Raw genomic sequence first — 22,897 nt, forward strand, 5'->3', positions numbered from 1 at the left:
AAAACAATAGAAAGATGGTAATCATATTAAGTGTAAATTGTTTAAGGACTTCCCTGATGGTACAGTGGGTAGGAATTAGCCTGCCAATGAGGGAACATAGGTTCAGTGCCTAGTCTGGGAAGATTCCACCTGCTGTAAAGCAAGTAAAGCCCGTATGCCACAATGACTAAGCTCATGCTCACGAAAGCCTGTGCACTGCAACTGCAGAAAGCCCACAGGCAGCAGCAAAGACCCAGTGCAACCATAAATAAGTAGATAGTAATAAAATGAATGTAAATGGTTTAAACATTGCAATTTAAAGGCAAATATTATTACATGTGATTAAAAAAGCAAGACCCAACTATATTCTACTTACAAGAAACTCGTTTTAAAGAAACAAATACATTAAAAATAGAACGATGGAAGAAGATATAGCATGCTAACACTAATTGGAAGAAAGGCAGTGTGATTAGAATAATATTAGATGAAATAGATTTCAAAGCCAAGTATTTTACAAGGGATAAAAACGGCTATTTTATAATAATAAAGAGGTCAGTTCATTAAAAGGGCATAACCTAATGTTTATGCACTTTCAAAAAGAGCTTCTCAGACTCACAGGTACAACAGTTAGAAGCAGTTACCAGTGAAGGTGGAGGGTCAGGGTAGGGGTGGGGGCGTGGGAGGCACAGACTCTCGGGTGTAAGGTATGCTCCAGGATGGATTGTACAACATGAGGAATACAGCCAATGTTTCGTAATAACTGTAAATGGAAAGTAACCTTTAAAAATTGTGTAACAATTTAAAAATTACTTTTTAAAGAGCTTCAAAAATATGTGAAACTAAAGCCAAATATAAAAACCCACAATTGTTTTCTTGCCTGGAGAATCCCAGGGACAGGGGAGCCTGGTGGGCCGCTGTCTACGGGGTCGCACAGAGTCGGACACGACTGAAGAGACTTAGCAAGCACAATTGTTTTATCATCTCTCTTTTAGTAATTGATAGAACATTTAAAAAGTCAGTAAGGGCATAGAAAATTGAACAATACCAATAAATAATTTGACCTAATTGATATTTATAGATACTCCACCCAACAACATATTGTTTCCAAGTGCCCACTAGACATTTACAAGGTAGGCCACATTCTGGACAGTAGAACAAGTCTCAGTAAGTTTAAAACAATGCCAATCAAACAAAGCATGTTCTCTGATCAAAATGATTTAAATTAGAAATATAAAACAGAGGGACTCCCCCGGTGGTACAGTGGTTAAGAATCTGCCTTGCAATGTGGGGGAAATGGATTTGATCCCTGGTCTGGGAAGATTCCACATGCCACGGAATGACTAAGCCTGTACACCAGGGCTGCTGAGCCCATGAGCCACAACTACTGAGGCCTGCACACCCTGGAGCCTGTGCTGAGAAGCCAGTGCAAAGAGAAGGCCCTGCGCCGCAGCTAGACATAGCCTGCAAGCAGCAACAAAGACCCAGCACAGCCGGAATAAACAAACATTAAGATACACTAAAAAAAAAACAAACAGATATCTGGAAAGTCCCCTAAATATTAGGAAACGAAGGCACATACTTCAAAACCACCCACAGACCAAAGATGAAAAGTGAAAATATGAAGTATCAATAATTTTGAACTGAATGAAACATATCCAGATTTGTGGGAGGCACTTAAAGCACTGCTTGGAGAGAAATTTACACACCAAACACCTATATTTTAAAGAAAAAAAGATTTCGAAGACCTCAGCTTTTGCCTTAAGATAATTGGAAAGAAGAAGAGAAAATTAACCCCAAAGTAAGAAACAAGGGAGTTAAAAAGATCATAGCAGAAATCAGTGAAGCTGGAAACAGAAAAACAATGGAGAAACTCAATGCACCCAGAAAGTGGTTTTTTTGTGTGAAGATGAATAAAATTGATAAACTGAAGTCATACATTATCAAGGAAAAAAAAAGAGAGGACACCCAATTACCAATATCAGAAATGAAAGAACTTCCCTGGTGGTCCACTGGTCAAGGCTCCATGCTCCTAATGCAGGGGGCATGGGTTCGATCCCTGGTGGGGAGATCCTGCATGCCTGCATGCCCCTTGGCTTGGCCAAAAAAAAAAAAAAACGATAATAAGTGCGAGAACAGACGTAACCATAAATGTTACAGACATGGAAAAGGATGAAGGAATATTATGAATAAAATTTTGCTCATAAATTTAGTTGCAGCACTTGGGACCTTCCTTGTGGCCCACAGGCTCTCTAGTTGTAGTGTGCGGGCTTGGAGCACGCAGGCTCAGTAGTTTCGGCATGCTGGCGTAGTTGCCCTGCAGCACCTGAGATCTTTGTTTCCTGACCAGGGATCGAACCGGTGTCCTCTGAATTGCATGGCAGATTCTTAACCACTGGACCACCAGGAAAGTCCTGAATCATACCCATAAATTTGACAATACAGATGAAATGGACAATTTCCTTGGAAGTCACAAACTACTAGAACTCAGGTAAGAGGAAATAGGTAGCCTGAAAAACCCTAAATATATTTAAGAACTTGAATTTTGAAAACCTTTTTCCAAAGAATACTCTGGTCTCAGGTGGCTTTACTGCTGAATTCTACCATACATTTAATTTTTTTAAATCGCACTTCTACACAAACTCAGAAAATCAGTGAAGGGAGTATTTCCCAACTAATTCTGAGGCCAGAATTGCACTCATATCAAAATAATGGAGTTACAAGAAAATTACAGATCAATAGCTACAAAAAAGCTAGTGGAGGTGATGGAATTTCAGTTGAACTATTTCAAATCCTGAAAGATGATGCTGTGAAAGTGCTGCACTCAATATGCCAGCCAATTTGGAAAACTCAGCAGTGGCCACAGGACTGGAAAAGGTCAGTTTTCATTCCAATCCCAAAGAAAGGCAGTGCAAAGAATGCTCAAAATACCACACAATTGCATTCATCTCACAAAGTAATGCTTGAAATTCTCCAAGCCAGGCTTCAGCAATACATGAACCATGAACTTCCAGATGTTCAAACTGGTTTTAGAAAAGGCAGAGGAACCAGAGATCAAATTGCCAACATCCGCTGGATCATCGAAAAAGAAATAGAGTTCCAGAAAAACGTCCATTTCTGTTTTATTGACTACGCCAAAGCCTTTGACTGTGTGGATCACAATAAACTGTGGAAAATTCTGTAAGAGATGGGAATACCAGACCACCTGACCTGCCTCTTGAGAAACCTGTATGCAGGTCAGGAAGCAACAGTTAGAACTGGACATGGAACACCAGCCTGGTTCCAAATAGGAAAAGGAATATGTCAAGGCTGTATATTGTCACCCTGCTTATTTAACTTCTATGCAGAGTACATCATGAGAAACACTGGGCTGGAAGAAGCACAAGCTGGAATCAAGATTGCCGGGAGAAATATCAGTAACCTCAGATATGCAGATGACACCACCCTTATGGCAGAAAGTGAAGAAGAACTAAAAAGCCTCTTGATGAAAGTGAAAGAGGAGAGTGAAAAAGTTGGCTTAAAGCTCAACATTCAGAAAATGAAGATCATGGCATCTGGTCCCATCACTTCATGGGAAATAGATGGGGAAACAGTGGAAACAATGGCTGACTTTTTTTACTGGGCTCCAGAATCACTGCAGATGGTGATTCAGTTCAGTTCAGTTCAGTTCAGTCACTCAGTCGTGTCTGACTCTGTGACCCCATGAATCACAGCATGCCAGGCTTCCCTGTCCATCATCAACTCCCGGAGTTCACCCAAACTCATGTCCATCGAGTCGGTGATGCCATCCAGCCATCTCATCCTCTGTCATCCCCTTCTCCTCCTGCCCTCAATCCCTCCCAGCATCAGGGTCTTTTCCAATGAGTCAACTCTTCGCATGAGGTGGCCAAAGTATTGGAGTTTCAGCTTTAGCATCAGTCCTTCCAATGAACACCCAGGGCTGATCTCCTTCAGAATGGACTGGTTGGATCTCCTTGCAGTCCAAGGGACTCTCAAGAGTCTTCTCCAACACCACAGTTCAAAAGCATCAATTCTTGCAGCCATGAAATTAAAAGACGCTTACTCCTTGGAAGGAAAGTTATGACCAACCTAGACAGCCTATTAAAAAGCAGAGACATTACTTTGCCAACAAAGGTCTGTCTAGTCAAGGCTATGGTTTTTCCAGTGGTCATGTATGGATGTGAGAGCTGGACTGTGAAGAAAGCTGAGCACCAAAGAATTGATGCTTTTGAACTGTGGTGTTGGAGAAGACTCTTGAGAGTCCCTTGGACTGCAAGGAGATCCAACCAGTCCATTCTGAAGGAGATCAGCCCTGGGTGTTCGTTGGAAGGACTGATGCTAAAGCTGAAACTCCAATACTTTGGCCACCTCATGCGAAGAGTTGACTCATTGGAAAAGACCCTGATGCTGGGAGGGATTGAGGGCAGGAGGAGAAGGGGATGACAGAGGATGAGATGGCTGGATGGCATCACCGACTCGATGGACATGAGTTTGGGTGAACTCCGGGAGTTGGTGATGGACAGGGAGGCGTGGCATGCTGTGATTCATGGGGTTGCAAAGAGTCGAACACGACTGAGTGACTGAACTGAACTGAACTGAGCCCCTGAGAACAGAGATGCAAAAATTATTTTTAAAATTTAGTAAATAGAAACAAATGACACATTTTAAAATGTAACATCACTAAGTAGGATTTATTCCAGAATGTTAACTCAATGTAATTTACATACTGAAAGTTTTAAAAAGGAAAAAATATAATCATCTCAGTAGATGCAGAAAAAGCATTTGCCAAAATTAAACATCCATTTATTTTTATTTTATATTTTGGCCATGCCACATGGCTTGCAGAATCCTGGTTCCCTGACCAGGGATTGAACCCGAGCCCACAGTAGTGAAAGCACTGAATCCTAACTACTGGACTGCCGAGGAATTTCCTAAATATCCATTTCTGGTAAGAAAAACAGGAAAAAGAAAAACTCTTAGCAAACTAGAAACAGAAAGGAACTTTCTAAACTTCATAAAGGGCATCCATGAAAAACCTACAGCTAACATTAATGTGAAAATCTGAGTGCTTCTCCCTGAGATCAAGGCAAAGATGTCTACTATCATTACTTCTTTCCAACACTGGAGGGTGTAGGTAGTGCAATAAGGCAAGAAAAAGAAATAAAAGGCATTAACATTGGAAAGGAAGAAATAAAATTATCTTTATTTGCTGATGACATGACCATCTCTATTGAAAATCCTTTGGAGTCTTCAAAAGTAAGCAACTCCTAGAAATAATTAGTACATTTAACAAGGTTTAAAGATACAAGGACAATACACAAAAATCAGTTGATTGGGACTTCCCTGGTGGTCCACTGGTTAAGAATCCACCTGCCAAGACAGGGGACACAGATTTGACCTCTAGTTGGGGAGCTTAGAGTCCCACACCTGGGGGGCAACTAAGCCCCTGTGCCACAGCTACTGAGCCTGCACGCCCTAAAGCCTGTGCTCCACAAGAGAAGCCACTGCAACGAGAAGCACGTGTGCCACAATTGGAGAGTAGCCCCTGCTTACTGAAACTAGAGAAAGCCCACGCTCAACAGTGAAGACCCAGGGCAGCCAAAAAAGAGGGCTGACTTCACTATACTAGCAATTAACAATCAGAAATTTTAATTAAAAATATCATTAAAACATATGAAATACTTAGGGGAGATTCTGACAAAATGTGCAAATCCTGTGCACCAAAAGCTACAAAATGTTACTGCCATAAACTAGAGAAGACCTCAATAAATGGAGAGCTATAGTATATCAATGGATGGGAAGACTTAATTTTGTTACGATGTCAATTTTATCCAAACTGGTCTCAGCTATAATGTGTAATTCCAATCAAAATCCCAGCAGACTTTTCTTTCTTTTTTAAAAGAAACTTACAAGCCGATTCTAAAGTTTATAATGATAATTCAAAGGACTTCAAATAGGCAAAATGACTGAAAAAGAAGAAGGTTGAATGACTTACACTACCTGTTTTCAAGACATTATAAAGCTACAGCAATCGTGAAAGTGTGGTGCTGGTGTAAAGAAAGACCAAATAAATAAATGGAACACAATAGAAAGTTAAGAAATTGAATTACAATTGCAAAGTCAAATGCAATGAAAATCACAGCAGTGAAAGCATCAAACCCTAACCATTAGACTACCAAGGAACTCCCTAAATGTCCATTTTATAGGTGTGGAAGCTGAAGCTCATGAACTTAAAAGATCTGGCTAAGGTCTGTATAGGAGGGTCTTCTCCTGGGTCCTCTGAAGGAAAGGAGGCCCCCTATGTGCTCTCTGAAAACGTGCTGGAGATTGCCAGGATTAGCAGGATTAAAGGGTTGTGGAAATGTGATCTGAAGGAGTAGAGGTAGAAGGAGGAGTGACTTGAGTTTTGGGCAGATTGGGGTGGCAGAGAAAAGATAAGGGCGGATGTCACTCAGCCCCTCAGCCCCTCCCATCACAAAAGTCCACACTCTTCAGTCATGCCTGTCAAAAGCGGGTCGTCAACATGCTGTTCAGTTGCTAAGTCGTGTGTGACTCTTTCTGACCCCACGGACTGCAGCGCTCCAGGCTTCCCTGTCTTTCACTGTCTCCTGGAGTTTGCTCAGACTCATGTCCATTGAGTTGATGATGCCATCCAACCATCTCATCCTCTGTTACCTCTTTCTTCTGCCCTCAATTTTTCCCAGCATCAGGGTCTTTTCCAGTGAGTTGGCTCTTCACATCAGGTGACCAAAGTATTGGAGCTTCAGCTTTAGCATCAGTCCATCCAATGCATATTCAGGGTTGATTTCCTTTAGAATTGACTGGTTTGGTCACCATGTACACAATGCTATATTTAAGATGGATAACCAACAAGAACCTATTACAGAGAACTCTGCTCAATGCTATACAGCAACCTTAGATGGGAGGGGAGTTGGATACATGTACATGGATAGCTGAGTTGCTTTGTTGTCCACCTGAAACTATCACAATAGGCTATACTCCAGTATAAAAGAAAAGTTTTTTTAAAAAAAATGGGTCTTCACATAGAGAACAGACTTGTGATTGCCAAGAGGTGGGTGGGTTGGGGAGGGATGGACTGGGAGTTTGGGATTAGGAGATGTGAACTATGATATTTAGAATGAATAAGCAACAAGTCACTGCTATATAACACAGGGAACTATACTCAAAGTCCTGGGATAAACCCCAATGGAAAAGAATATAATTTGAGTTTGGGGCACACACACACACACACACACATATAAAAAGAAGTCACTTTGTTGTACAGCAAACACAATATTGTAAATCAACTTATACTTCAATTGTAGAAAGTTTTTAAAAGTGGGTCTTCAAGGGACTTCCTCGGTGGTCCAGTGGTTAAGACTCTGTGCTTCCAACGCAAGGAGGATGGGTTGGATCCCCGGTCGGGGAACTAAGAACCCACATGCTGTGTGGCATGGCCAAAAGAGTGGGTCTTCAACAAATGAATGAATGAATAAAAAGTGATACATACAGTTTATTATTGTATTGGAAAGAGTACAAAGAAACGAATCCTTCTCAGACCTTGATACTTCAGCTTGCTTTAAGTCAAGCCACATTCACCAAATCTGAAAGATCCTTCGTGTCTCTGCCAGTCTGAACAGCCATGGAGTGAGAGGGGGCCCTCTGCCCAGTCCACAGGGAGGGGGGCTCAAGAGTCATCACCATTCTGAGTGTATGCTCACAGGTCCACAGATCTCAGTCCCTGGAGTTCCTTGGTGGGGTCAGGCATGGCAGGCCCCCTTGACTCAGAGCTCGGTCTGAGAATGCAGAGAGGAGCCCTGGTCCCAGACTTTGCAGGCAGAGAAGAACTTGGTGGTGTCATCTGCGCAGTGACAGTATCCTGGCATTTAGGTATGGCAGGACCAAGATCGAGGTGTCACCAGCCCCCAGAAGGTTGTCTGTGCCAGAGAAAAGTGAGTTGTGAATAAGATCCCTCCCAGGGCTTACCCTGTGCATCTAAGACACAGGAACCCATCATCCCCAACCCAGGCCCTGGCCCCTGACCATGGCTGTTGAACAGGGCAGCAATAGGGGGCTGGCTGTTGGGGAGAGGAGGCGTGTCCTCCTGGGTGAGGAGCTGAGCGGGCGGGGAGGGGGGTGTCATGGCCACTTACCTGGGGCAGGGGGCAGTGGCGCCGTGCATACCACTCCTGGCAGTACAGGCTGACTTGGATGCCCTGGCCCAGGAAGAGCAAGGTCCACATGAGCACGTTCCACGCTGGGCCCGTGCGCCGGTCGTGCATCGTGAAGTTCAGTGGCCCTGATGCAGGAGGAGAGGTGGTCACCTCAGCTCCAGACACCTGTAATTTATCTTCCTGGCTGCCTTCTTATCTCAGGGCACAGGGGAGAGTTGGAACAGGAAGACTGAGGAAGATCTTGAGGCCAACTCCAGGCACCCACGGAGGTCTCAGGCATTCCTCAGGCCCTGGCTCCCGTGCTGAGCCTGCCAGCCCGCACCAGTTTTCTCCCCTTTGCCTCCCACTATGTGTGCCCTGCCAGAAGTGTTTTCCCACTGTACCCCCCTCCAGGATACCCCTGTGCTGCCTCCCGATGCGGCCCCCTTCCCAGCTTCCAAGTCCCCTGCTCCCCCAGTGCTCACAGACAGCACTATGCCTTCCCCCAGGAGGCATGCACACCCCCCTTCTGTCTTGGCTACGTGGCCTCTCCCATCAGTCTGGAATCTCCAGGACTCTTCCCTCGGGATGTCTCTACAGGGGCATACAGAGGCCAAGCTCACCTCCAAAGACAAGGAAGAGCAACAGCATGACGGGGTAGAAGAATCCCAGGACGAAGCAGAAGATGTACTCATGGACCACTGCTGAGACCAGGAACACGCCCAGCATGGCCGCGCCTCGGGCCCGGCCACCAAGGAGCTGGCAGGGTTCGGGGGAGGGGGGTAGAGTGAGTCTCCCTAAGCAACCCCTGCAAAGAACACCCTCTTTAAGGAAGCCAGAGGGTATCTAGTACGGTGGAAAGAATATGGGCTTTGGGATCAGAAAGGTTGACATGTCTTGCTTAAAAGCATTATATTAGTCTATTGGGCCTTAGAGGCCACTTTCAAAAGGGGGATATGATAATACTTACTTCTCAGGCTTCCAGTGCAGATTACATAGTGTGGGAAAATTCTTGGTAACTGAAAATTGCTATATGCATGTTCCTTAGAAGGCTAAGGAGGGGAGACATGCCCTGTGGAGGATATAGTTGAGGACAAGGAAGGAAGGAAGTCAGATCATAAGAAAGACTTTCTTTCTGCCCACTGGGTTAGGTAGAATGAGGAAGGTGAAAGTCAAAGGGGCCCTTAGGTCTAGAAAAAATGGAATGTGCAGAGAAAGGGAAAGAGAGGCTGTCCCAGAGAGGTTCTATTAACCGTGGGAGCTGAGCCCGTACCCAAAGCCCATCTTGATACACGTAGCTGTACAGCCAGTCATGGACCACCACGTTCCATGTGCGGTAGTAGTTGGAGAAGGATGTTGAGTTCCACCAGTCCTGGGGGCGGGGTGGGATGGGGTCAGGGCGGGGGAGGTGAGCGTCAGGGCCCCGGCTCTGCCCCGTTCCCAGCTGCCCCTACCTGCTCCCCACTCCCGTCTGTGCTCTCTGCAAGGGCTGGCCCCCGGCAGGAGAGAGACAGCAACCATCCGCCTAACTCCCTCTTCAGGCCCTGGGGCCCCTGCCCTCCCTCTCTACTCTCAGGAGAAGAAGATTCCAAAGTACCATCCCCACAAAAGCAATGAGCCCTGGCTGGTCAGGAGGTGGACGGGTGACATTATAAGCATACCCAGAGGAGCACATTTCTCACTGTGGGAGACTGCCAAGCACAGCTGAGATGGAATCGTGCCCCTTGGGATTAACAGAAACTGGTGACTAACGGAAATTCTTGAGCTTGTCTTACAGAATAGCAGGTAAGGGAACAGTTTGTTAAAAATTCTTCTGCTGTAACCTGCCTTCACTGACAAAGCCTTTTTTTTTTTTTTGATTCCTTAACCATCCCTGTACAGATAACACCTCTGATGTATGGGTCACTATGGCAACAGGAGGCATACATTTTCCAGGAACTTGAAGTTGGCTCCTGTCTAGTTCAAGTGGGCTAAGACTGGCTAGGACTACCGACCCTAAAACTGGGCCTGTAAAGCTGTTGGATGAAAGACTTTTTGACATCAGAGAGCCAAAAACTCCACTCTCCAATCTTGCCAAGTGCCTCCATTCTTTAACATGCATCCCATGAAGAAGCATGTAACTCAGATACGCCTGTGCAGAACACTGATTACCTCACCTTTTCTCTACCTCCAATCACTTTTCCCAGGCCTAGGATCTCCTTGATTCTTTATCCTGTAAATATCTCAAGCCCTTGGCCTTTGGGGAAGCAAATCTGAGCTTGTTCTCACTTCTCCTTACTTGGCTGCCTTGTTGAAGAAACCGTTTCTCTGCTGTAAATCTCGGTATCTCAGTGTTTGACTTAGTGAGAATTGGGCAAATGCACCTGGTTTGGTAACAAGGTGAGAACCAACATAGCCACCATCCTCCCCTACATCCTTCCCTAGCTCTCCTTGCATCCAGCTCCCAGGTAGCCCAGGTCCAGGCCCCACCCGATAGAACATTCTGTCTCCAAATCGTAGCATCTCCGCGAAGGCGTTGAGCCAACAGTGAAGGAAGGCAAAGAAGATGAGCAGCAGCATAAAAATGCCTGGGAAGTGAAGACAAGGTGCTGCAAGTCAGACTGGTCTCCCTGGTCCCCCATGAACCTCTAGGGTCCTCCCAGGAAGCCCTCACCCAGCAACCTACCAATCACTTATTAACCATTCACTAATTTATGCATTCATTCATTCAATCCATTTGCTTATGAAGCCCATGCCTGATGTTGGAACATCGAGATGAATGTTAAACCCTCTGCTTGTTGGGAGAGGTTGGGGAGAGGACGGCAATTTGAAGTGCCACTGCTTTTAGTTGCTAAGTTGTGTTCAACTCTTTGCGACAACATGGACTGTAGCCCGCCAGGCTCCTCTATCCATGGAATTCTCCAGGCAAGAATACTGGAGTAGGTTGCTATGTCCTTCTCCAGGGGATCTTTTCGACCCAGGGATCGAACCTGTGTCTGCTGCACTGGCAGGCAGCCACCGGGGAAGCCCGAATCTGCAGTGAGACTCTGACAATGAGCAACCATGGCAGCGGGCAGATATCAGAGGGAGAAGGTATTGAAACTGAGAGTGAGAGGAGAGGGGAGCTCCCTGCTAAGCCTCCTCCAGGGTGCAGCCTTCCGCAGCTCTGCCTCCAGTGGGGATACCTGGCAAGGTGGCATGCATGATGGAGAGCACCAGGGCACGGGTGCTGAAAGGCTCCTGGCTCATGTTGGCAAAGACAGGAACACAGAGGCGGCCCAGGATGAAACAGGCGTAGAGCACACAGCCCAGGGCCTGGAGAGGGGCAGAGGACACATAACTTTGAGAGGGGTCACTGACAACTGCCCTCTTCCTCTAGAATTGGACTCTGGCCCAGCATCTGCTTCCCTTCTCTTTGCACAACCCTTTGACCTCTTCCCGGGCCTCCCCTACTTCGTGCCCAGAAATGCCGCCTCAGCCACCATGAGTCACAGGTAGTCCACGCTTCGACTGTCTGCTGACCTGGGCAAAGTTCTTGGCCACATAACTCCACCTGACGTTGGGTGTCCTGTTGCAGCAATGGAATGGAGACGGTGTGTTTCCCATCGTTTTGTCTTGTTCCTCCCCTGCAGGCATAGCACCCGGGGCCCACTATCCACAGCTCCCTCAGTTGCTCAGGCCGGGGAGGATTACCTGGGGAGGTGGGGATCTAGAACACTTTGGATCTTCCTTAACAAAGATGACAAGTGGAATTTTAGCTTACGCGTCCACTAAGTTTGCTCCAGACAGAGGGGTTTCCCAGGACATAGGAATTTCAGTGCTAAAACTGGGGCAGTCCTGGGCAAACCAGGACAGTCAGTCACCCTGGCATCACCATGCGCTGGGGCAAGAAGAAGGGGTAATGTATCTGTCCCTTATTCCCATCTTTATTGTGAGGTGCTTCCTGAGAAAGTGGCCAATGTGTGGATTGAGACTAAACACCTCAGGGAGAGGAGAGTAGAAGGGTTGGGTCCCCGGTGGGCCTGGGCATGTGGGGAAGAGGGTGCAGGCTCTTACCTGGGGTAAGTTTCCCTATAGATGAGTGTGGGGCAGAAGAGGAAATAGAGGTAGCTGGAGAAACTAGGGGCCCGGATCCCCTCACCTGAGGAGGAGTAAGAGGGGGCTGTCAGTGAAGAGGGAGGGGAGAGAGGACACAGGTGGCTGGGGTGCCAGGGAAGGGCAGCGGAACTGGTGAATAGAGCTGGAGAGTACAGAAGTGCGGGGTGGGTCAGCACCTGGATACGGGATCCGAAGGTGGGGGGAGAAGGTGAAGCTGGGCAGGAGTTAACCTGCTTTCTAACAGCCCCCTTTTGCTTCTGTTCCAGGTACCTCCCCCCTTTCCTGGCACAAGACCGACGGGGGCCAGAGCTTCGTTTGGCAACCACAGGTCCCACCATCCGATTCTCTCTCTTTCTGGTTTGACTTTCTCATATAAGGCTCTCATACCCTGGGTCTAAATAAGGATGAGCCAGAAGTCCTGGGCAGTAGAGCAGCCTTCTCAGAAGTGGGACCTAAGAGAACGCCGATTGGCTAAGGCCCAGAGAGCCCAGTTGGCGGCCGGAGGTGTGCCCTGTGGGCAAGATGGGCTTAGAAAGTTGGAGCTTTTATGAGGCTCTTGCACCTGCTGGCTTCATTCAACCAACCAAGAGGACTGAGTTCACAGCAGCGCCCGCTGAAGGCCTCACCTCCTCTGGCCCTAAGTGTCCCAGGTACTGTCTCTCTCAGGAAGGAGTAGCTTTTCATCAGGAGCCTGACCTGAGGTGGAATAGGAAAGAGGTTAAGATGCTGTGGGACTTTGCACAGATCACTTAACCTCTCTGTGCTCACGTTTACACAGGGAGAAGGGCAGGCAGACTGTGAACTTTGTATAGTCAAAGCCACACTTTTATCTTTTTGTTGGACACTCTTATAGCCTAACACAGACGGCTGCTGTGATGAATCTAGGGTAAAGGATTACCAGAAAGGGCAGAGCCTCTAGCCAGCCAACTCTCTGCGATTATATGATTATATTTGCATAGCAGTGTCCATTTGTTTACATTTCTTTGGAGACTGTTGGTTGGCTCACAAAGGACTCTGCCCCTGATAATTAGCTCCACCCCCACCAATATAGTATGCAAAGCCCTCTCTCCCAGGGGCTCCACCCCACCTTTGGTCCCACCCATCACCTACCTGCTCAAAGACTAGGACACAGCGGGAGGCTGGCGGGAGCTGATACTCCACTGCCACGTGGACAGGGAGGATGCCGAGCACCATGGTGTGGGCAGCCAGCAGCAAGCAGCCCAGGCCCACCCCCAGGGTCCAGGCCCCTCCAGACTGGGGCCTCTCCCACAGCCGCAGGGCCTGGTAGGGCACCAGAAGAGTGGACAGGAACATGGGGACCCACGTCACCAGAGCCAAGGGCAGCTGTCCGAAGCTGAAGGTCAGTAGATCAAACTCCATCATCAGCCTGGGAGTGGAGAAGGCGACAAAGTAGACAAGCGTGAGGCCCATCCCTGTTCCCTTCCTCTGCAGTCAGAGCTCTTGGAAGATAAACTCCTGAGCCCACCTGCCGCAACTACTGAAGCTCTCGGGCCCCTGAGCCCATGCTCTGCAGCAAGAGAAGCCACCGCAATGAGAAGCCCTTGCACCACAACCAGAGTAGCCCCTGCCCTCCACATCTAGAGGCAGCAAAGAAGACCCAGCACAGCCTAAAGTAAATAAATAAAATTATCAATATTATATATAGGTATACAATTATATAAGATATATATTATGTATATAGTTTGGGAAATCCCTGGAGATCCAGTGGTCAGAACTCTGCGCTTTCACTGCGGCGGCTCAGCTTCAATCGCTGGTTTGGGGAACTAAGATCCAGTAAGCCACACAGTGTGGCCAAAAAAGAGAGCACAGCTTGTAATGGCAAATTAGAAGCGATTTATAGGTCCATTAGTAAAGAACTAAAAGATCAAAAGCTGGCACTTTCAGACTTTGCAGCCATTAAAATCAATGGAGCAACATGGAAAGATCTCTAAGGTGGGTCTTTAGGGAGTGTAAAGGAAACAAAAGGTACCGTAAGTATCTTAGTAATGTAAGCACCGCCCCCCGCCCCCCCCCCCCCCCCCCCCCCCCGCCCAATACATCCCCTTGGTTCTTACATCTGGAAGTGGAGGCGTGGAAAATGCCCTGGAGAGAAACTCTTACAACTGTTAAATATGTTACCTCTGGGGAGCAGTCTGGGATAGAGGGGACGGTGGAGGAGTCGCTCTGCATATATTTGAAAATTTACTGAGATTTGATCCTTAATTTTAAGGACTGACAACAATTTTATCAAAAGGAAGTGCTGTTGCTGAACCTGCAAATCTTTGGTCCTTTTCCTTTTACTGCTTCCTAAGCTAGCTAGCGAAGAGTCAGACACGACTGAGCGTCTTCACTTTCACTTTTCCCTTTCATGCACTGGAGAAGGAAATGGCAACCCACCCCAGTGTTCTTGCCTGGAGAATCCCAGGGACGGCGGAGCCTGTTGGGCTGCCGTCTCTGGGGTCGCACAGAGGCGGAAGCCACTGAAACGACTTAGCAGCAGCAGCAAGCTATCTGGAGGGTGAGGCGGGATCATGCAAATCCAAACCCCCAAGGGGCCACAGTCCCCTGAGGCTCATCCCAGAGAGGGAAGGGGTTTTGTAGGGAAACCTGGGCTCTTGTGTGCATACATCTGTCTTCCCCACAAGACTGGGAATGCCTCACAGACGGGCATGGCCTGTCCTCTGGGCCCCGGGGCTGGTACTTAGGGGACTCACTGGAGGTTGCTTGAGCTGAACAGCACTGTCTTGGAATGGAGTGCGTGAGAGCAGTGAGGTGGGAACCACACTTACGAGTGCATATACATGCATGTCTGCCTCAGGACAAGGGTTCCAGAGGAGGTGAGTGGGGGCCTAGTGTCCCCAGGGGACTGATCCTGGGTAAACAGGCCAAAGGCCATCCAAGGCTGTGCAGGGAAATCTAAGAGGGCTTTGGGGGTAGGAAGGTGGTTGGAAGCAATGTTGATGTGTGTCTAATAATAGAATGGACCTGCTGTATGGGGCCCCAGTGGCGGGTGGAGTTCTAGGAGCCCAGGTGGTCTGATCTGGTCTGTGGGCCTGTGAGAGGGAGGGGTGCCTACCTGCCCTCATCAATGAGGTCGATGGCCAGGGTGCTGATGATGAAGACACACAGGCCGGCGACAAACATATGGTAGATGGTGCGGAAGTGTGGCACCTCCATCAGCTCGCTGGAAGGACAGGGCCCTGAATGTCAGTGGGAGAGTCCTTGAGGTGGTGCAGACCAGCACAGGCACTATACACAGTGGGGATGGGGCCTAGTGACTGGGAACTTGAAGTGACAGGCTGTGGTACAGCTGGCACTTCTGTCCAAAGCCCTTTCCAGCCCAGACAACTCTCATCCTGGTGGCCTTTCTTCCATGATTATGCCCAGGGCAAATAGAGAAACAGAACCTTAAAAACCATCTCCACGTCCTCTCCCAAACCACCTAGAGCCTGAGGATGACAAATGAGGTGTCCTGGACCCCCAGACAAAGCTCTTTCTTTTTTTCCCATCCCCTGTCCTCACCCCTGACTTACTCAAGCAGGGACTTGCGGATGATGAAAACTTTTCGTTTCCCCAGAGATGGCTCCCGGGTCCTGAATTGAGACAGTTGTTCTGGGTTAGGAACCAAAGGAAGAAGGCTATAAGCAGAGCGTAGGGCTTTGCAGGAGGTCACTACTTGGGAGCCAAGGGCAGTAGTAGGGGAAAGTCAGGGTTAGGGCCAGCAGGCAGGAAGAGGTGAAAATGTCATGGCCAATGGAGAGCAAAGCCCAGTAGTCAATGTCAGGAAGACAGAGGCGATAGCGGAAGAAGAGGGAAGACTGAAGTCAAAGTTACATCCATGCTGGAAGAGGGCACGGGAGATACCTTCTGTGGCTCATAGTCCTTATGATGGAGGAGGCTACACAGCCACTCCCCAGCCCCCGGCTCCTGAGACTCTTACTTGTGCAAGGAGTCTGGAGGGACAGAGGGCACTGGTCTGTCTTGCAGTGGGTAAGCTTGAATGGCCTCCCACATGGCCTGATCCAGCAGCTCCATCAGCTGGCCCTGCGCTTGCTCCAGCAACTGTGTCTTGACAGCCTGCAGGACAAAGCAGGGCAGAGTGCACGGTCCCTCCATCCAGTCAGCCTTCCTCCCATTCACCAAACACTTCCCGAGCCTCCCTCCATGCCAAGCAAACTGCTAAGGGCCCAGGATGGACAGAAGAACAAGCATGGCTCCTGCCCAGAGGCCCCCCCTACCCGCAATTTAACTCCCTCTGGTTTCCCAGGGCCGCCGTGAGGATCCGGGAAAGACACTTTCAGTCTCTGGATCTGACCCCCAACCACCTCGTCCTCTCTGATCCTACTCTTTTCTCCCTGACCCCAGCCTTTCCTCCCCTGACCTCCAGTCCCGCTAACAGAAGACTGTTTACTGGCTGACTTTGGGCCCTTCCCCTGATGGCCTGTGCTTCAAACTCCTCCGTCTTAACCCTTAGCTCTACCCCGATCTGAGAGGTTTGAACCCAAGAACAAATTGTCTTTATCAGTAAACAAGTCGTCACCCTTTCCTCCCTCTACTCCCGGACCTGTCCATTCGACCTCCGACATCCCTCACCTGCATATGCTGGGTCCATTGCACCAAATCTGGGCCTCTGTGCATCTCCACGTTTCCTAGGAAAAGTAGTTAGGGTTTGGCTATCTAGTGCAGACCCAGAGGCTTTCTCTGTCCAGCAAGTTTGCTTTCTGTGTGCTCAACAGCCTCCCCCACCACAACCAGTCAATATCTAGTATCATGGCCGGGGTAGGGAGGGTGAGAGGGGTGGGGGCAGTCAGAAGGAGGGCATTTTTGCAAGGGGTGAGCAGACCACTGGCAAGCAGGGAGCCTGATGACATTACTGGAAACAGGGTACCCAGGGAACAAGAAGCTACTCTAACCATCGACTGGGGTGAAAAAGAGTCAGAAGGACAAGGCAAGGCACTGAATAGCCCGTTTCTCCTTACTTCCCCAGCTGGGGAGTTAGGAGGCAGAGGCTGGGGTCTGCCTTTACTGGCCTCCCAGGACAGCAGGAAGGATTGAAGGTAGATAGCAGGAGCCCCCTCTCGCCAGCGCATCCCCACCTCCGATGCCACCTGGGCGTTCTGCACCCCCAGAACAGGGTTCTCCTTCTCTGGACGGCCGGTCCTTCTGCTGTCTTCCTAGCCTTTCTCTCCTCCGCACTTGGGCCGCCCTTGGCTCCATGATGTGAGTCTTGACCGGGCAGTGGCGGCTGATCAGTGTTTTCTCCCTTCCTGCAAGCTTGCCTGGCTGAGCGCTTATCTCGGTACCTCTGACAGCACCAAAGACTAAAGTCCTTTCAGGAGGAGGGGTTATAGGTTGTTCGATCCCCTATCCCCATCCAGAAGGCAGCACCATCTCAGCTACAGGCTCTGCTTTGCTGGCTGTCACAGGACATTCCCCTACCCCACCCCACCCCCACCAACAAACACCCCCGGCCACCATCCAGATGCCCAGCTCTCTCCCACAGGAATGGGGGCTCTGCACCCATACACGTCATGGGGAGGGGGACTTTGCCCCTCTGAGGCTTATCACCTGGTATGGCTGCTTCACCTGCTGAGTAGGCTGAAGGTTGGGGAGGAGTCAGCAACATCTTCAGGTATCAGGGCACTCAGCTCCCTGAGACCATAAGGTGTGTGAAAGAACCTTGTCAACACAGCTTTGTGTGCACGTGACTACTATTCTGAGGTGGGTACCTATGACAACTGTGGGGCTGTGGCCCCTCGGGGGATCTTGGGGCTGGGGGCTGGACACCAGCTCTTCCTTACACCTGCCTGGGTGAGCAGGTAAGCAGAAAGGAGACAAAGCAAAAACTTCTTCAGCACCTGGCGATGCCCAGCATTATCATGTATGGAAGAACCAGATTTCAATCCTCCCGCGATCATTTGCTGGCTGTGGAATTTCAGACAAAGGACCCAAATAATTTAAGCTAAAGTTTCCTCCTCTGAAAAACAGGTTCAAAAGTCCCTATCTCACAAGGTAAGCACAAAATAAGGTAGTCCAGGGCATGGTCCATGGAAGAGCACAATAAATACTAATTCCCTTCCCTTTTTAATATGAAGTAACAGAAGGGTAAGTGCCTTGAGTTTCTCTTCATTGAACTCCTGGTGGGGATTAACTATTAATCCTTCCTCTCCCTTTGTGTCAAAAGATCAATGGTAGAAACAAGGTCACAACTTCAGACCAAGGCCTGCCAAGGCCTCAATGTCTCCCCACCCCCATCTCCTGCTTCCCACTCCCTGGTGGGCAGTTGGGTGAGATTTGAGGCTGTGTGGCTGTCTTTGTCATTCCAAGTGTGCCAGGAAGGACTGAAGGCAGTCCACAAGAGAAGAGAGCTTCTATGGGGGGGCTGGACGGAGGTAGAAAGAAGGGCCAGTGACTCCATAAATGTGAGAAGTGAACACAGAGACATAAACCAGAGATCCCCCCCAACACAGCTTTATTAATACCCTAGGCCGACACCAACAATCTTTCCACATGTGAGGTCCCAGGGGTGAGGGGGACCGTGGGGCAGGGCCTGAATGTGTAGTTGCCCATCACTCAACAAATAACCCAAAAGGACGGCCCCATGCTCCTGCCAGTGGCCCTGCAGCCCCCCAGCCCAGGCTTAGCCGCTGCCGCCGGTGGGGCAGAGGGAACTTCCATCGCCGCCTTCTGAGGACCCGGGCAGGGGCTGGCCCATGCGATCCACACACCAGCAGGGACCTCGGCGCTGCCCCTGGGAGGAGCGGCACTAGGGAGAGAGGCACACGGATCAGAAGTGCCGCGAGGCTCCAGCGGGAGAGATGGGAGGGGCCCCGGGGTGGGGAATGGGCTGCGGACTCTTGAGTCTGGGTCTGTGGAAACATCTGAGTGTTCTCAGGATAGTGAGGCCCACTGGCTTCCCTTCTCCACCCACCAGAGCGTGCCCGTTCTTCCAGGGTAGAGCCGTGGTTCTCAAAGTGTGGTTTCTGAACCAACAGCATCACTAGGGGCCACATTAGAATGCAAATTCTCAGGCTCCGCGGGTGGGGCTCTGCCACTGGTGTTTATGGCAGGGTGATTCTGATGCTTATGTGAACCTCCCTCAGAGTTAGATGTTTCTTAGATAATCTAAGAGCTTCCCTGGCGGCTCAGATGGTAAAGAATCCGCGTGCAGCGCAGAAGACCTGGGTTTGATCCCTGGGTTGGGAAGATCCCCTGGAGAAGGCTACCCACTCCAGTATTCTGGCATGGAGAATCCGATGGACAGAGGAGCCTGGCAGGCTATACAGTCCATGGGGGTCACAAAGGGTGGGACATGACTGAGCGACTTTCAGTTTCACTTAGATAATCTAACCCCTCCCCACAGCTGTGTGTCCCTAAAGCTGGGAGAGCCCTAAAGGAAGGGCAGCGTCTTATTTATACAACTCTGTAAATCCCCAACTCTGTAAAACCCAATCGTCTTGTATGATGGGCCAAGGGAGGGGAAGAATGGCCTCACCTGCCGCTTCCGATAGAAGCCCCTATGGTCACAATTAGGCACGTAGAGGGTGTGAGCCCCGCGGAAGACCTCGGTCTGGAGTTGCTGCAGCACGGAGTCCAGATGTTTGCGACAGGGACCCTGGGGGGAAGGATAGCTCCGCTGCAGAGCCTGCTGGGCCCACCAGCCAGGCTCCCAGGACTGGGATGGGAGACTTTGCCAAGCCCAAGGGAATGGTCTTAGAGGAGAATCTCCAGGGCTCCCCACCCCTTCTGCACCCTGCCAGACCCAAACTCACCATCTCAGTGTCTTGTACGCCCCCAGAATTGGGCCGGACAGGAGTGGTAGAGGTCCCCGAGTTCCTCTGTTGGTCTCTGCGGTTCACGTCCTGCGAGCGAGCAGTCCCTGCTTGGGGCTTACTCTCCTTAGGATTCTCTCCTACAGCCGCAGGAGGAATGGGGGAAGAAGAGCCCGGAAATCAACCAGATGTCAAACAGAGTCAAGTGGAAAGGAGCGGGGTTTTCAGAGCAGTGATGGGGTTTAGAGTCTGGCTCCACTGTTACCTTCTCAAGGCCTCGGTTTCCTTCTCTGAACAATGGTGATATTACCTTTCATGATAATATCCCCAGGCTAGTTTTAAGGCTTATAAAAGACAAGTACTTTGGAAAGCGAAAATCAATACCGTATATGCGTTGATAGAGAGCCTTGGGGCTTTGGGTGAAAAGGCCTGGTTGTCCCACCGGAGGCCAGCAGGGGGCGCACCAAGCCAGGGAGATGGGGCAGCAGGGAAACGGCGAGGGGGTCAGCAGGGACCCAAGTGGAATGTGTGTCCCCGCTGTGAACCTAATGTGACTCAGCCTAGCCCTCCCAGGCCGGAGACACAGTTAATTTAGGGGCACTGCAATGGGGGCCTTTTGGTCCCCTGAGGCTCAGCCAAGCTCAACTCCCGCGGTCCCAGGAACCTGTGCGATTCAGCCCTTCACCAGGAGGTAGAATGCGGGCAGGCTGTAAAGGTGCAGAAATGAAAGGTTCCAACCTGCAGGCTGCTCCTTTGTCTGAAAAAAAGTTTCACGCACCGTACTGGGGGGTTTGGGGAGAGCTCAGGATGAGAAGGGAAACTCAGAGTGTCGGGGCGAAAAAGAGACACGGAGGAGAGTTGGCGCTGCTTGGAACCTGCCCCAGCTAGAAATGAAATATTGAGCCCTGAAGTGATGTCTCTCCCTCTCCATGCACAAAGACAAGCTCTGCTCAGCTCCCAGACCTCAAGCCTAGACAGTTGCTCCCATCTCAAAACCCAAGAACCATTTCTTCTGCAATCCCAAGTCTGATCCTTCTTCCTCCACACTTCTCAGATCTTGCCTCTCATTCTCTCTATTCAGTGTCCTACCATGACCATGCTCCCAGCTGCCCCCTCTGACCCACCCAGACCACTATTTTCCAGGAGAACCCCAAGCAGCTTGGGCCCAGGCATTTGGGACTGAAAGAAACTGAAAGTTGATTTCCCATCCCTTCCCATGGAAGCGCTCAGATGCCCTTGGGGTGGGGGCCGTTTACATTTCCTGCTCTCCCTGCTGCCCCCCATCTTTCTGGTTCTGACTCACTTCTGTCCCACCCACTCAATGACTCAGCCTTCTATTCTCCTCTCTGGCTTAGGGTGCGGTGAGGTGGGTGGAGGGTTCTGAAAAGCTTTAAACCATAACCCTGATTTGGCAGATTCCTTCTTTTCCCACTTCTAACCCTCCCCCTGGGGGCGGGGGAGAGGGCCAGCGCCAACCCTCTGACCCTAGTCTAGTCTAAAACAGCTCTGGACTTGAGCCATCTTCTATTTTTCACTCTATGTTCAGGTGCTTTGGACACCCTGATATTAAAAGGAGATATTTCTCAGTGTGTTCAGGGTTTGGGAGTCTGGAGTTCTCTTCCCTCTTTTTCTAACTGGAAGCTGGGAACAATGTCTGGGTGCTTTCTCCAGCTTGGGCGTCTAGGGCTGAAGGAGCTGGGCTTCTGTGGCATACAGCAAGCCCCTAAACCCTTCCAACCGTCCCTTTCCCCTCAAGAGAAAATAGGCTGAGGGGGCAAAAAATGTTGCCGGTTCAGACATCTCCCTGCTTCATCCCTAGGGCCGGCAGCCTCACTCCAGCCCTGTAGGAGCTCCCCGCACTTGCCCTTTCACCCCCGAAAATATACCCCCCACCCCCGGAGCTCAGGATGGGAAGGGAAAGTCAGGGTGTCAGGGCAAAGAAAAGACAGGGAGGGGAGCAGGCACTGCTTGGAATCTGCCAGAGATTGGGAGAAGGAAGCGTCCATCTGCCCGAGCTCATCCCTCGGGACCCAGTCTGCAGAATTGCGGGGCTCACGTGGGCGGGGCAGGGGCGGGGCGCGGCGGACTCACCCGAGGGCGTGCGCGCCCGGCCGCAGCGGCCCCGGCCCTGCAGTAGCGCCCGCAAAGGCAAATCCTCTTTCTCCGGCGGCTGGCACTGCAGTCCTGGGGCGCAGTTGGGAGTGTAGACCCCGCACTGCTGGCCCTCCCTCCTGAGACAGCCCCCAGGTTCCGCACAGCCTTCCGCCGCCGGCCCCCCATCCTCCTCCGCGCAGCCCCCTGGACAACCCGCCGACACCCCCTGCCCGCAGCCTGGGCACCTTGCCAAGGCGCCTCCTGGGCGGGCAGCGAGCAGCAAAGTTAGCAGCAGTGGCGGCAGCAGCCTGTGGGGGGTCATGGTCAGGAGTTTCGCCCCGTCCACTCCTCCCAGAGCAGTCGCAGCAAAGCTGCTGCCCGCCGCCGCCCCTCTGCCTTAAGTAGCCGCCGGCAGGGGCCGGGCCCTTTAAGAGCCAGGTGAAGGGGGGGCGTGTGGAGAAGGCAGGGGCATTCCCTAAACTGGGTGGGACTGGAGAGGCCCCCCCTCCACCTGGGTCCTCCCTACTCTTCTCTACCTCCTCCCTTCCCAGTGTCTGTTTTCTTCCCAAATTACTCTGATTTTTCTTGCTTTGTTCCCGGGAATCTCGCCCGGAATTTGGGAGCTGGACAGCTGGCTGGAGGCCCTGGAGGGTGGGAAGGGGTGGAAGCAGGAGAGGACCGGAGTTGGGATGAGGGGGAAACCTGAAAGCCAGTTCGGGTGTGTGTGTGGCTGGTGAAGGAGACCCAGGGACTCCGGTGGGGAGGGAGAAGATGGCGGACTTAAGTGGACGGAGAAGGGGTGGTGTGGGGGTCGGGAGGGGATGC

The 22,897-nt window shown here is 50.4% G+C and overlaps 2 protein-coding genes across 3 annotated transcripts; both read right to left on the bottom strand.

The window, feature by feature from the left end:
• Nucleotides 1–7,356: 7,356 nt before the first annotated feature.
• On the bottom strand, nt 7,357–17,423 carry SOAT2 (sterol O-acyltransferase 2). The gene is made up of 15 exons (XM_068970613.1): nt 17,315–17,423; nt 16,800–16,855; nt 16,147–16,283; nt 15,740–15,799; nt 15,283–15,390; nt 13,317–13,593; nt 12,833–12,902; nt 12,165–12,249; nt 11,631–11,676; nt 11,294–11,423; nt 10,599–10,696; nt 9,403–9,501; nt 8,753–8,888; nt 8,130–8,275; nt 7,357–7,913 (listed from the first exon to the last, which is right to left on the bottom strand). Exons 1-15 carry the CDS (start codon nt 17,421–17,423, stop codon nt 7,863–7,865), a joined length of 1,608 nt encoding a protein of 535 aa, XP_068826714.1. The 3' UTR covers nt 7,357–7,862.
• Nucleotides 17,424–18,681: 1,258 nt separating this feature from the next.
• Nucleotides 18,682–22,454, bottom strand: IGFBP6 (insulin like growth factor binding protein 6). Of its 2 annotated transcripts, XM_068971315.1 has the most exons (5): nt 22,070–22,454; nt 21,455–21,463; nt 19,979–20,115; nt 19,702–19,821; nt 18,682–18,972 (listed from the first exon to the last, which is right to left on the bottom strand). In XM_068971315.1, the coding sequence occupies exons 1-5, from the start codon at nt 22,392–22,394 to the stop codon at nt 18,847–18,849; spliced, it is 717 nt and encodes a 238-aa protein (XP_068827416.1). In that variant the 5' UTR covers nt 22,395–22,454; the 3' UTR covers nt 18,682–18,846. The 2 variants fall into 2 exon arrangements, with proteins under 2 accessions (XP_068827416.1, XP_068827415.1); XM_068971314.1 differs by lacking the exon at nt 21,455–21,463 and having other exon boundaries at nt 19,979–20,118; nt 22,070–22,448.
• Between the last annotated feature and the right edge of the window lie 443 nt (nt 22,455–22,897).

Source organism: Capricornis sumatraensis, chromosome 4, assembly GCF_032405125.1.
Source record: "Capricornis sumatraensis isolate serow.1 chromosome 4, serow.2, whole genome shotgun sequence".
Taxonomy (NCBI): Eukaryota; Metazoa; Chordata; class Mammalia; order Artiodactyla; family Bovidae; genus Capricornis; species Capricornis sumatraensis.

Excerpts from the sequence above, each read along its gene's own strand:
- SOAT2 (XM_068970613.1), bottom strand. The coding sequence starts at position 17,423 with ATGGAGCCAAGGGCGGCCCAAGTGCGGAGGAGAGAAAGGCTAGGAAGA. Across the intron at positions 16,284-16,799 it reads AATGGACCCAGCATATGCAG|GCTGTCAAGACACAGTTGCT; the intron begins GTGAGGGATGTC and ends TTTGTCCTGCAG. Across the intron at positions 11,677-12,164 it reads TATAGGGAAACTTACCCCAG|GACACCCAACGTCAGGTGGA; the intron begins GTAAGAGCCTGC and ends TTGCTGCAACAG.
- IGFBP6 (XM_068971315.1), bottom strand. The coding sequence starts at position 22,394 with ATGACCCCCCACAGGCTGCTGCCGCCACTGCTGCTAACTTTGCTGCTC. Across the intron at positions 19,822-19,978 it reads GCGTACAAGACACTGAGATG|GGTCCCTGTCGCAAACATCT; the intron begins GTGAGTTTGGGT and ends CCTTCCCCCCAG. Across the intron at positions 18,973-19,701 it reads GCTTCTATCGGAAGCGGCAG|TGCCGCTCCTCCCAGGGGCA; the intron begins GTGAGGCCATTC and ends CTCTCTCCCTAG.